Source organism: Artemia sp. Qi Xiang Cuo, chromosome 21, assembly GCF_049724085.1.
Source record: "Artemia sp. Qi Xiang Cuo chromosome 21, ASM4972408v1, whole genome shotgun sequence".
Lineage (NCBI taxonomy): Eukaryota > Metazoa > Arthropoda > Branchiopoda > Anostraca > Artemiidae > Artemia > Artemia sp. Qi Xiang Cuo.
The window spans coordinates 48326280-48339721 of NC_142814.1; the positions used below are offsets into that span (position 1 = coordinate 48326280).

The 13442-nt window shown below is 34.4% G+C and overlaps 1 protein-coding gene across 1 annotated transcript in view; it reads right to left on the minus strand.

The window, feature by feature from the left end:
- The window catches only part of LOC148939649 (alkaline phosphatase-like), a 130486-nt gene extending 121714 nt beyond the window's left edge, over nt 1–8772 (minus strand). The window contains exon 1 of the mRNA XM_089106935.1: nt 8712–8772. Within this exon, the coding sequence (XP_088963061.1) occupies nt 8712–8772 (61 nt within the window). The remainder of the gene's footprint in view (nt 1–8711) is intronic.
- Between the last annotated feature and the right edge of the window lie 4670 nt (nt 8773–13442).

Below are 13442 nucleotides of genomic sequence, written 5' to 3' on the forward strand. Positions count from 1 at the left end.
GCCAATAAACTAAGAAAATCAATTAAAAAAGAAATTCGTAAATTGGCAAGATCGTAACACAAAAACAAGGTCGAAGAATTGTTCACTAATAAACCAAAAAATTGGTATTCTGAGGTTAAAAAGCTGTGTGGCAGGAGCCTTGAACAGCGTAAGTTCAATCTACCCGAGTACCCTGATATTACTGCCTATAATCCAAATAAATTCCTTGCTTCCATTGTCCAGAGTCTTCCAGCATTATCCGACCAATTACCAACACGAACCCTTTCCACTTCTTTACCCACTGTTTCCCCGTCTGAGATAGAAAGAAGAATTTAAAAACTAAGAAAGACAAGTATTTGTCCTTTGGGTATCCCATTTTTTCTTATTAGTGCCTTCGGTGATTTCCTTTCTAGGCCCTCGTCTTTCCTGTTTAACAAGATTACCGAGTCTGGGCAAATTCCAACAATTTGGAAACAGGGTTTCATAACCCTTTTGAAAACGAAAAATGGAAATCCTGGTTTTGAAGGCGTTCGTCTTATTACTCTTACTCTTATTTTCTCGAAACTTTATGAAGGGTTCCTTGCAGATTTGCTAAAGGAAAAAATCCTACCTCTTACTGAACTGAGGCAATTCGGGAGCCTCAAATCCACTTTTGCTTACCATTACCTCGTTTCTCTTATTGACCACATCAGGAAAATCCTCGAAAAGCCTAAATTTCCATCGACCTTCAGAAAGCAATTTACCTTGTTAACCATAATATTTTAATTGAGAAACTTGTCAGTGAGTTCAATATTGATCCCTTACTGGTGAAATTGGTTGCCTCCTTCTTAACAAAAAGATCAGAGGCTGTCAAATACTAGAATCATTATTCAGATCCACTCCCTGTCCACAATGGCTTACCCCAAGGTACTCTCCTAGGTCCCCTCCTTTTTCCAGTCATGATCAACAGCCTCGCAAAGGAATTGCCTGTCCGATAGAAGTTTATTGATGAGCTAACGGTTGTTGAAGCTTGCTTCAGAAATTTAATAAGCGACCCTATGAGTATCCTCAATGAAATTTTAGATGAGGCCTTGGACTTAGACATGACAGTAAATCCCTCTAAGTCCATGATAATGCCGATTTGCTTCCTGTTTTCTTAATCCTATCCCTCCTGAAATTTCTGTGTCCTCATTTAAACTACTTGGAGTCATAATTTCTTCAAATTTAAAGTGGAATATCCACTTTAAAGACATCATCCGTAGAGCTAATGTGTCTATCACCCTCTTTAAGCTCTTAAACAAATTAGTTACCCCCTTTCCCACTCCTTAAGAATTTACACGTCTTTTGTCCCCCTGCATCTATAATATGCTTGTCCAGTTTGGCACCCTGGTATCTCTCGCAAAGAATCAGAAAAAATCGAACTAATTCAAAAAGAGCTTTGCGAATAATTTTCAAAGAAGGCAAGGTGCCATACCCTCTGCTCCTAAAGAAAGCTAGTTTGGAAACCCTTGAGCGAAGGAAGGTTTCTTTGTCCCTCCGTTTAAAAAAAAAATGCAATAATAAACCCTCGGACGGCAAGTGTTCTCCCCAAACGTCACTCCCCATCCAGATTACGGCCGCCTCGAGCTGTTTCTGAGCCCATCCCTGTTTTGTCCCCTATTCGCTGCGTTACTTCCAGATACGAAAGAACTTTTGTCCCCTTCATTATAGAAAAAATGAATAAAATACCCCGCTAGTTTTTCTTTCTTTTTTTCTCTCTCTTTTTTTTTATTAGCTGATGGTGCCGCCCAGGTTCTTGCACTCATTTTCTTGTCCCTTCTCTTTTTTTGTTTTAGTTCCCCCTGTAATTCTTATATATTTTATATTTCGTTCTCTTTTTTCTGTTACTTATTTATTTATTTTTGTCCCCTCCCCCCTCTTTCTTGACCAGTTTTTATCTTTTCAATTCTTTTATTGACTTTGTGTAGTTGAATTATTGACACTTTTTTAGTGCCCCTTCTAATTTATATGAAATAAAAAAACAAGTTTTTTTTAACTGAAAGTAAGAAGTGTCATTAAAACTTAAAACGAACAGAAATTATTCCGTATATGAAAGGGGCTGTCCCCTCCTCAATGCCTCGCTCTTTACGCCAAAGTTTTTTATAGTTTTAAAAAATAAAGTTGTCAGACAGAGTCAAACTTTACCGTAAAGAGCGAGGCGTTAAGGAGGGGACAGCCCCTTTCATATACGGAATAATTACCGTTCGTTTTAAGTTTTATTATCGCTCCTTACTTTCAGTTTAAAAAAACTTGTTTTTTTTTCATTTAATTTCTGATCGTTTTTTAGTTAATGCAGCTTTTATTTTGGCTCACCGTCATTGAATAAGTAAACAAAATTTGCATAAAAATTTTACTCATATTTTGCTAAATGGCTGTCTCTAAATTTGGTTCTGACGTAATTTACAAATTAGCTTACGCAACGAACTTCTATATTCGTATATTTTTCTTCTGGCAAAAAATACAAAGTTGCAGATTTTTGCAGATATGAGCTTGAAACCTATGTAATAGGGTTTTCTGATTAGCTGAATCTGACGGTGTGATTTTTATTAAAATTCTTTAACTTGTAGGGGGTATTTCCCCCCTCTTTAAAAATCAGATAAATTTTCTTAGGCTCGTAGCCTTTGATGAGTAATGCTAAACTTAATCAAATTTATATATTTAGAATCAGCATTATAAGCCCATTCTTTTTATACATTTATTGAAATAAAAATTCCGTTTTTAAAAGTTTCGATTACTATTGAGCCGTATCGCTTGTTTTTTTTTTTTTTTTTTATTACGTATATGTTATTACGTATATGAGGGGGTTCTCCCTTAGTCAATACCACGCTCTTTACGTTAAAAGTTAAAAAAAATATAATTCACAAACCCCTGAATCACAAAGGCCGTTTAATTAGAATAGATAGCTCTTTTGAAAGCACTAAAAAAACTGTAGCATAAAGAGCTAGGTATTGACTTGGGGGAGAATCCCTTCATTTACGTAATAGTTTCTGTTCGTTTTAAGTTCTAATGTTGCTTCTTACTTTCAGTTGAAAAAACTTGTTTTTTTTTAATTTAATTTCTGATTGTTTTTTAAATAATGCTTCGAAATCCGGCACCCCCTTCATAGAAATTTCCCTTACCCCAAAGAAACATCCTCCACGGAAATATTCTCCCGAGTAACCCTCTCCTACAGCCCCCCCCCCCCACAAAAAATCCTTCCTGAAAATGTCTGTATACTTCCCAATAACCAATACAATATGTAAGCAATGGGCAAAGTTCATAACTTGCAGATCTTCCCCTGGGAACTGTGGGGGGTTAAGTCATCCTAAAAGACATATTTATTAAATTTTCGACTATGCTGAACAAAATGGCTATCTCAAAATTTTAATTAGGTCGCTTTGAGAAAAAATGAGCGTGGGAGGGGGCCTAGTTTCCCTCCATTCTTTTGGTCACTTAAAAAGGGCACTAGAATTTTTATTTCCGTTCCAATGAGCTCTCCTACGATATTTTAGGACCACTGGGTCAATACGATTACCCCTGGGGGGAAAAAACAAAAAAACAAACAAATAAACACGCATCCGTGATCTTTCTTCTGGCAAAAAATGGAAAATTCCACAATTTTGTAGATAGGAGCTTGAAACCTCTATAGTAGGGTTCTCTGATACGCTGAATATGATGGTGTGATTTTCATTTAAGTTCTATATCTTTTAAGGGGTCTTTTCCCATTTTTGAAAATCAGCCAAATTTTTTCAGGCGCGTAACTTCTGATGGGTAAGATTAAACTTGATGAAACTTATATATTATTTGAAGTCAGACTTAAAATATGATTTCCGTTTTTTAGAGTTTCGGTTACCATTGAGCCGGGTCGCTCCTTGCTTACAGTTCGTTACCACGAACTGTTTGAAACTAAAGCCAGAGAATCTATTACTTGCAACGAATTATTGACACTCCAATATGGATCAAACGTAGAAAAATTTTCAATTCCCGAGCAATATGACTTAAATTTATTTTTTATTTCTCCTAAAATACACGACAGGTCAGTCGCCGCAACTCTGGTCGGGCATCTTGCTGCACCCGCAATAAAGCGTGGTTCCGGGGAATTTTTATAAAATTTCACCGTCCAACATAAAAAAGGAAAATTTTTATCATTATCATTAGCATTAATATTAAATTTTTTTAAAAAGTTTATCCTCTATTCCATTCAATAGACTATTATTAACATCTTGACCCTTTTTATATGTATTTGTTGTACTAAGCTCCTTTGTTAAAACATCACAATATAGCTTCTGACAAATTATTGCAAAATTGTTATTCGCTTTATCAATAGGTACAATTACAAAATCCCTCTTTATATTAGCAATCGCTTGTTTTATCTTGGAATTATAAAAAATTACCTCATTATTACGTTTATTTGTCATATTATATATTTTATTTCTAACCCTATTAATAATTAAATTTTTCAGTTCTGAAAACTATTTTTTTTATTTTTCTCTTTTTGCACCAATTACTGATAAATAATTCTAGATCACTATTTAACTCACAAAGCACATTCGAGGGTTTTAGATGATTTGAAAGACGGAATTTAGCCCCCATTTTCACTATATTCTGCAAATCCATTTGTTTTATTATTGCTAAATCACCTGTAATAATATGTCCGTAAGCTGGATTAACAAATGATAAAAAATGCTCACATTTACAAAAAGGTTTCCACTTACTATCCGGGTCAAAATTCAAAGTATTAAATTATAATTAAAAATCATTTGTTCTATCGTTTTTGAAAACTTATATGTTATGATCGAATTATTCTTATAATTTAAATTACTAGGAAGGGCTTGTTTTACATCAGTCTGGTTTAAAATTCCAGGTAAATTTATATCCTCTATTTATTTACTTCTAAAATTTATAGATAAATATAATCTCTTCTCCTTATTAAGAGTCTTATCAGACTTTTTTTCTTTTGAAATACATTTAGTTCTAGCTAAAATACACTGTATCATAAATTAGTTTAATTTGTGAATTACATGGTGTATTATTATTTATATTCCAAAATAATTTTATTAAATTATTTTTTGATAACTTATTTAAGCCTTTTATTATACTAGCCATACCATTAGACATAAATAGTTTGCAAAAATCCTTAAAATAAATATTAAAATCTATATTCTTTTTTCTATTATTTTTCCTATGCCTCCTTAATTAAATTTTCCGTTTTGCAGTATGACTATAAAAAGGATGACCAATTAATCCATTAATAAAATTAACAACAAAATTAAATATGTCTCAATATTTTGCCACCTGATCATTCAACACGAAATGATAAGCAGTACCGAAGACATGGATCCAATAATCTTCACGTTTACGCAATTTATATTTTTCTTTTCTTTAGTTAGATTATTTAAATCCAAATTTTCTAAAATCTTAATAGTTAAATTAGTTCAAGAACAGGTACAATTATTACAATCAAACAGTTCGTGGTAACGAACTGTAAGTAAGGAGCGACCCGGCTCAATGGTAACCGAAACTCTAGAAAACGTGTTTTTGATAATAATAGATACATAAACATAATCAACGCTCAATGCTAATCTCGACTACAGGCTCCTCCTCAGTTTAAAGCTACCCACCCACCGGTATGCACACAAGAAACTATGCCTGGTATTCAAAAAAAGGGGGAAAGAAACCTTAAAAACTATAGAACACAGAGTAAATTACAACAAGCGGATTAAGAGTAGTAGATACCCCTAATGTAGAGGTTTCAAGCTCCTATCTACAAAAATGCGGAATTTTACATTTTTTGCCAGAAGAAAGATTACGGATGCGTGTTTATTTGTTTGTTTGTTTTTGTTTTTTTTTTCCTCAGGGGTGATCATATCGACCCAGTGGTCCTAGAATATCCTGGGAGGGCTCATTCGAAAGGAAATTAAAAGTTCCAGTGCCCTTTTTAGGTGACCAAAAAAATGGAGGGCAAATAGGCCCCCTCCCACGCTCATTTTTTTCCCAAAGTCACCCGATCAAAATTCCGAGATAGCAATTTTGTTCAGAATGGTCGAAAAATATAATAAATATGTCTTTGAGAATGATTAATCCCCCGAAGTTCCCAGAGGGAGGGCTAAAAGTTATGAACTTTACCCAATGTTAACATATAGTATTGGTTATTGGGAAGAATACAGAAGTTTTCAGGAGGTTTTTTTCTGGTAGTGGGAGGGATGGGTGGGTCGGTGGCTATGTTGGAGGATCTGTTCATGAAGGAAGTTTTCATGAGGGAAGGGAAATTGCCATGAAGGGGGCGCCGGACTTGCCAGCATTATTTTTTGGTGTTTGGGAAGTATACAACCATTTTCCGGAAGGATTTTTTCGGGCGGGGGGGGGGCTAGACGAGGGGGTTAATCCGCAGAAGATGTCCGTGGAGGATGTTTCTGGGGGGGAAGGGAAAGTTCAATGAAGGGGTCTCCGGATTTCCAAGCATTATTTAAAAAACGATCAGAAATTAAATAAAAAAAAAACAAGTTTTTTCAACTGACATGTAAGAAGGAATATTAGAACTTAAAACGAACAGAAATTATAACGTATGTGAGGGGGGTTCTCCCCCAAGTCAATACCTCGCTCTTTACGCTACGGTTTTTTTTTAGTGCTTTCAAAAGTGCTATCTATTCTAATTAAACGGCCTTTGTGATTCCGGGGTTTGTGAATTAAAATTTTTTTTAACTTTTAACGTAAAGAGCGTGGTATTGACTAAAGGGAGAACCCCCTTATATACGTAATAACATATACGTAATAAAAAAAACAATAAAAAAACAAGCGATACGGCTCAATAGTAATCGAAACTTTTAAAAACGGAATTTTGATGTCAATAAATGTATCAAAAGAATGTGTTTATAATGCTGATTCTAAATATATAAATTTTATTAAGTTTAGTATTACTCATCAAAGGCTACGAGCCTGAGAAAATTTACTCGATTTTTTAAAGAGGGGGGAAACATCCCCTGCATTAACTAAAAAACGATCAGAAATTAAATAAAAAAAAACAAGTTTTTTAAACTGAAAGTAAGGAGCGACATTAAAAATTAAAACGAACAGAAATTATTCCGTATATGAAAGGGGCTGTCCCCTCCTCAACGCCTCGCTCTTTACGCTAAAGTTTTTTATTGTTTTAAAAAATAAAGTTGTGAGACAGAGTCAAACTTTAGCGTAAAGAGCGAGGCGTTGAGGAGGGGACAGCCCCTTTCATATACGGAATAATTTCTGTTCGTTTTAAGTTTTAATGTCGCTCCTTACTTTCAGTTTAAAAAACTTGTTTTTTTTATTTAATGTTGTACTGGATAGCTGTTAGTTTTTTCTCCCGTTAATTGTGCTTTTGTATTGTCCTGAAAATCTCTTATACATGTTATTAATACTTTCCCCCACATACTGTAAGCCAACATCATGGGAGTGGGGGTAGAGCATAGCATATAATAAATACGTAACCTAACCAAGGTACATTTTCCCCCCTAAACCCCAAAAAACAAAAGTTTTAAAATCTTAGATGTTATGACGGTTAGTGGTTCTGACGGATTGGTTTGTTGATGTTATGACGGATTTTGTTGACGAAATGACGTTAGTGATCTTGACGGTTATATGTTATGACGCCTTCCCCTTTAAAATGGAGGCACTTTTGTTTGCTTCAGTACATGGAAGAACGCGTTATTTCTACTTCCAAGTCAAATTGTAAACTTACACTAATTTGGAGTAAAAGTTCAAACTCTGAGAGCACCTGAGGCTGACTTTACGCATAATTTACATTTACAAAATTTGGAAAATTAAAATTCTAATTGTAGCTTAAATATTTTTGAGAAATAATCTACCAAAGGTTAGCAAAGTGTTCAAAGTTGGAAGCAACTACTTTCAACTGCACTTTCGTGTATTTTATTGTTCCTTCATATTCCAGCTTAATTTTAATGCGCGCTGTATCCTGGCTGATCCCTACAAGCACCAATATCCTGCTTCATAAATGACACTAGTTGTCATCGAATAAAAAAAAACTCTAGGTTCTAAAAATATGAGGGACTTCTTTCTCTAATAACCTTAAAGTGCCAGAGTTAACAAAATAAAAATCTTTTTGGTGCTATGGAACCATCTCAGGTTCATTCACACCTTCAAACCGTAATTTTCAAGATTTTAATTCATTTGCTCGAATATTACGAATCTTTGGAACATTGCCAAATTTTGTCAATGTTGCCACGTTGAACCATAAGAAACAGGCAAAACGGACTAGCTAAATCTGACAGCCATTTCCCCTTAAAACTACCAATAATAAGAGGCTGTTGATTCCTAAGGACAGCTAGACCTTTAAAGGAAAGCCACGCCTTCTTAAGCTACTTGGTTCCGTATGTTTTGCCTTACCTTTTGCTGTATTTTCTCCTTTTTTTCTTTTTTTTTTTTGGCACTCTACAACTAAAAACTGAAATGGTGCATATGGAGGTATTTAAAAAAAAATGAATTTCGATTTTTCTTAATTTCTTAAGATGTCAATTGTTCTGCAAGTTTTGAGTTGACCAGTTTACAAAATCAGATTTTATTTTCAGTGTCCTTGGTATTATTAGCGTTATTATAACACTTCAAATGATAGCTAATTTTATTAGAGAGGTCGGGTGTGAAAAACGACCATACACAGTAGAGAAACAAGGCAAAATAAATTTGTGTTTAATTTTCTTTAACTTCACACACAGAAAAACACAATGTGTAACATTTTTAAAAATTACCTTTAACTAAAAGAACAAGGAACGAAATTTCGAAAGTTGCTAACAAACTTGAAACGTTCATACCGGCAGTTTAAAACCAATTCAGAAACTAAGATTGCTGAAAAGAGTTCATTGTAATTTATTGTACATTAAGATAGAAAAAGCTCAAAGTCAGAATATATGGGATGAGGACATCACGCTTTAAACAGCGCTAAATAAAGCATCCTTGGAGAAAAGATCATGCTATTAACCGTTCAGTACAAACATGTCGACACTCAGAGAATAAATAAAAAACACGAGCACACCATAGAAGGTGATATCCTTAGAAATTTCAAAAGGCACGAGGTTTCTTATTCTCTGTCACCTGGTGTATATTCGGATTGCCAATTATTCTGCTACACTTGGACATTTTGTGCCACCCAGTGCCATAAATCCATCACCCTTTTCACGAGGCACATGCGGTACACGGTCTTAACGGTGATTAGATAAAAAAAACAACAAGTTTTTCAAACTGAAATTAAGGAGCGACATTAAAACTTAAAACGAACAGAAATTATTCCGTATATGACAGGGGCTGTCCCCTCCTCAGCGCCTCGCTCTTTACGCTCGACCCGGCTCAATAGTAACGGAAACTCTAAAAAACGGGTTTTTGATACCAATAGATACATCAAAAGAATCAGATTTCAATGCTGATTTCAAATATATAGTATTCATCAAGTTTAGTGCTACCCATTAAAAGAAACGCGCCTGAGAAAATTTGGCTGATTTTCAAACAAAGGGGAAAAGACCCCCTAAAAGCTATAGAACCTTTATGAAAATCATACCATCATATTAAGAATATCAGAGAACCCAACTGTACAGGTTTCAAGCACCTATCTACAAAAATGTGGAATTTTGCATTTTTTGCCAGAAGAAAGATCACGGATGCGTGTTTATTTGTTTTTTTTTTTGTTTTTTTGTTTGTTTTTTTCCCCAGGGGTGATCATATCGACCCAGTGGTCCTAGAATATCGTGGGAGGGCTCATTGGAACGGAAATTAAAAGTTCTAGTGCCCTTTTTAAGTGACAAAAAAAAATGGAGGGCAACCAGGCCCCCTCCCACGCTCATTTTTTTTCCCAAAGTCACCCGATCAAAATTTTGAGATAGCCATTTTGTTCAGCATGGTCGAAAATATGATAACTATGTCTTTTAGGATGACTTAATCCCCCGAAGTCCCCAGGGGGAGGGCTAAAAGTTATGAACTTTACCCAATGTTAACATATAGTATTGTTTATTGGTAATTATACAGAAGTTTTCAGGAGTTTTTTTTTCTGGTAGTGGGAGGGAAGGGTGGGTCGGGGGTTATGTTGGAGGATCTGTCCATGAAGGAAGTTTTCATGGGGGAATATATACGGAAGTTTACGTAATAACATATACGTAATAAAAAAAACAATAAAAAAAAACAAGCTATACGGCTCAATAGTAATCGAAACTTTTAAAAACGGAATTTTGATGTTAATAAATGTATCAAAAGAATGTGTTTATAATACTGATTCTAGATATATAAATTTTATTAAGTTTAGTATTACTCATCAAAGGCTACGAGCCTGAGAAAATTTACCCGATTTTTTAAAGAGGGGGGAAACATCCCATACAAGTGAAAGAATTTTAATGAGAATTAAAATCACAACGTCAGATTCAGCGTATCAGAAAACCCTAGTACATAGGTTTCAAGCTCATATCTGCAAAAATTTGCAACTTGGGTTACAAGGAATATATTTCAAGTTTTTTTTCTCCGGAATAAGTTTATTATTAAATACTTTTAGAAAAAAATCTCCAATAAAAAGAGTAATTAAGTAACGTAACGTAAGATCACTTACAGAAAATAAGTTAAATGAACTAATATCTTTTATGAATAATTAAATAAAAAAAAACAAGTTTTTTAAACTGAAAGTAAGGAGCGACATTAAAACTTAAAACGAACAGAAATTATTACGTATATGAAAGGGGTTGTCCCCGCCTCCACGCCTCGCTCTGTACGCTAAAGTTTTTTATTGTTTTAAAAAATAAAGTTGTGAGACAGAGTCAAACTTTAGCGTAAAGAGCGAAAAAAGAGTAAAAAAAAATGAATTTCGATTTTACTTAATTTCTTAAAATAACAATTGTTCTGCGAGTTTTGAGTTGACCAGTTTACAAAATCAGATTTTATTTTCAGTGCCCTTGGTATTATTAGCGTTATTATAACACTTCAAGTGATAGCTAATTTTATTAGAGAGGTCAGATGTGAAAAACGACCATACACAGTAGAGAAACAAGGCAAAATAAATTTGTGTTTAATTTTCTTTAACTTCACACACAGAAAAACACAATGTGTAACATTTTTAAAAATTACCTTTAACTAAAAGAACAAGGAACGAAATTTCGAAAGTTGCTAACAAACTTGAAACGTTCATACCGGCAGTTTAAAACCAATTCAGAAACTAAGATTGCTGAAAAGAGTTCATTGTAATTTATTGTACATTAAGATAGAAAAAGCTCAAAGTCCAAATATGTGGGATGAGGACATCACGCTTTAAACAGCGCTAAATAAAGCATCCTTGGAGAAAAGATCATGCTATTAACCGTTCAGTACAAACATGTCGACACTCAGAGAATAAATAAAAAACACGAGCACACCATAGAAGGTGATATCCTTAGAAATTTCAAAAGGCACGAGATTTCTTATTCTCTGTCACCTGGTGTATATTCAGATTACCAATTATTCTGCTACACTTGGGCATTTTGTGCCACCCAGTGCCATAAATCCATCACCCTTTTCACGAGGCACATGCGGTACACGGTCTTAACGGTGATTAGATAAAAAAACAAGATTTTCAAACTGAAAGTAAGGAGCGACATTAAAACTTAAAACAAACAGAAATTATTCCGTATATGACAGGGGCTGTCCCCTCCTCATGGCCTCGCTCTTTACGCTAAAGTTTTTTATTATTCAACAAAAATAGAGTTGTGAGAAAATCAAACTTTAGCGTAAAGAGCGAGGCGTTGAGGAGGGAACAGCTCCTTTCATATACGGAATAATTTCTGTTAGTTTTAAGTTTTAATGTCACTCCTTACTTTCAGTTTAAAAAACTTGTTTTTTTTTTATTTAATTTCTGATTGTTTTTTAGTTAATGCAGCTTTTATTTTGGCTCACCATCATTGAATAAGTAAACAAAATTTACATGAAAATTTTACTTTTCTTTTGCTAAATGGCTGTCTCTAAATTTGGTTCTGACGTAATTTACAAATTAACTTACGTAACGAACTTCTATATTCGTATATTTTCCATCTGGCAGAAAATACAAAGTTGCAGATTTTTGCAGATATGAGCTTGAAACCTATGCAATAGGGTTTTCTGATACGCTGAATCTGACGGTGTGATTTTCATGAAAATTCTTTCACTTGTAGGGGATGTTTCCCCCCTCTTTAGAAAAATCAGATAAATTTTCTCAGGCTCGTAGCCTTTGATGAGTAATACTAAACTTAATAAAATTTATATATTTAGAATCAGCATTATCAGCCGATTCTTTTGATACATTTATTGACATCTAAATTCCGTTTTTAAAAGTTTCAATTACTATTGAGCCGTATAGCTTGTTTTTTTTATTGTTTTTTTTATTACGTATATGTTATTACGTATATGAGGGGGTTCTCCCCTTAGTCAATACCAAGCTCTTTACGTTAAAGTTAAAATTTTGTTTAAATCACAAACACCTGAATCACAAAGGCCGTTTAATTAGAATAGATAGCTCTTTTGAAAGCACTAAAAAAAACTATAGCGTAACGAGCGAGGTATTGACTTGGGGGAGAACCCCCTCATATACGTAATAATTTCTGTTAGTTTTAAGTCCTAATGTTGCTTCTTACTTTCAGTTGAAAAAACTTGTTTTTTTTTATTTAATTACTGATCGTTTTGTAAATAATGCTTGGAAATCCGGCGCCCCCTTCATAAAAATGTCCCGTACCCCAAAAAAACATCCTCCACGGAAAGATTCTTCCAAGTAACCCCCTCCTCCAGCCCCCCCCCCATAAAAAAAAATCCTTCCTGAAAATGTCTGTATACTTCCCAATAACCAATACAATATGTAAGCAATGGGCAAAGTTCATAACTTGCAGCCCTTCCCCTGGGAACTGTGGGGGATTAAGTCATCCTAAAATACATATTTATTAGATTTTCGACTATGCTGAACAAAATGGCCGTCCCAAAATTTTAATTGGGTGACTTTGGGAAAAAAATACCGTGGGAGGGGGCCTAGTTACCCTCCATTTTTTGGTCACTTAAAACAGGCACTAGAAATTTTAATTTCCGTTCCAATGAGCCCTCCTACGATATTCTAGGACCACTGGGTCAATACGATTACCCCTGGGGAAAAGAAAAAAAACACGCATCCCTGATCTTTCTTCTGGCAAAAATGGAAAATTCCACATTTTTGTAGATAGGAGCTTGAAAGCTCTACAGTAAGGTTCTCTGATACGCTGAATATGATGGCGGGATTTTCATTAAGGTTCTATAACTTTTAGGGGGTCTTTTTCCCTTTTTTCGAAAATAAGCCAAATTTTCTCGCGTAACTTTTGATGGGTAAAATTAAACCTGATGAAGCTTATATATTTGAAATCACAATTAAAATCTGATTCTTTTGATGTATCTATTGGTATCAACGTTCCGTTTTTAGACTTTCGGTTACCATTGAGCCGGGGTTTTGACATAATAACGGGTCTTTCCCACAAAAGAAG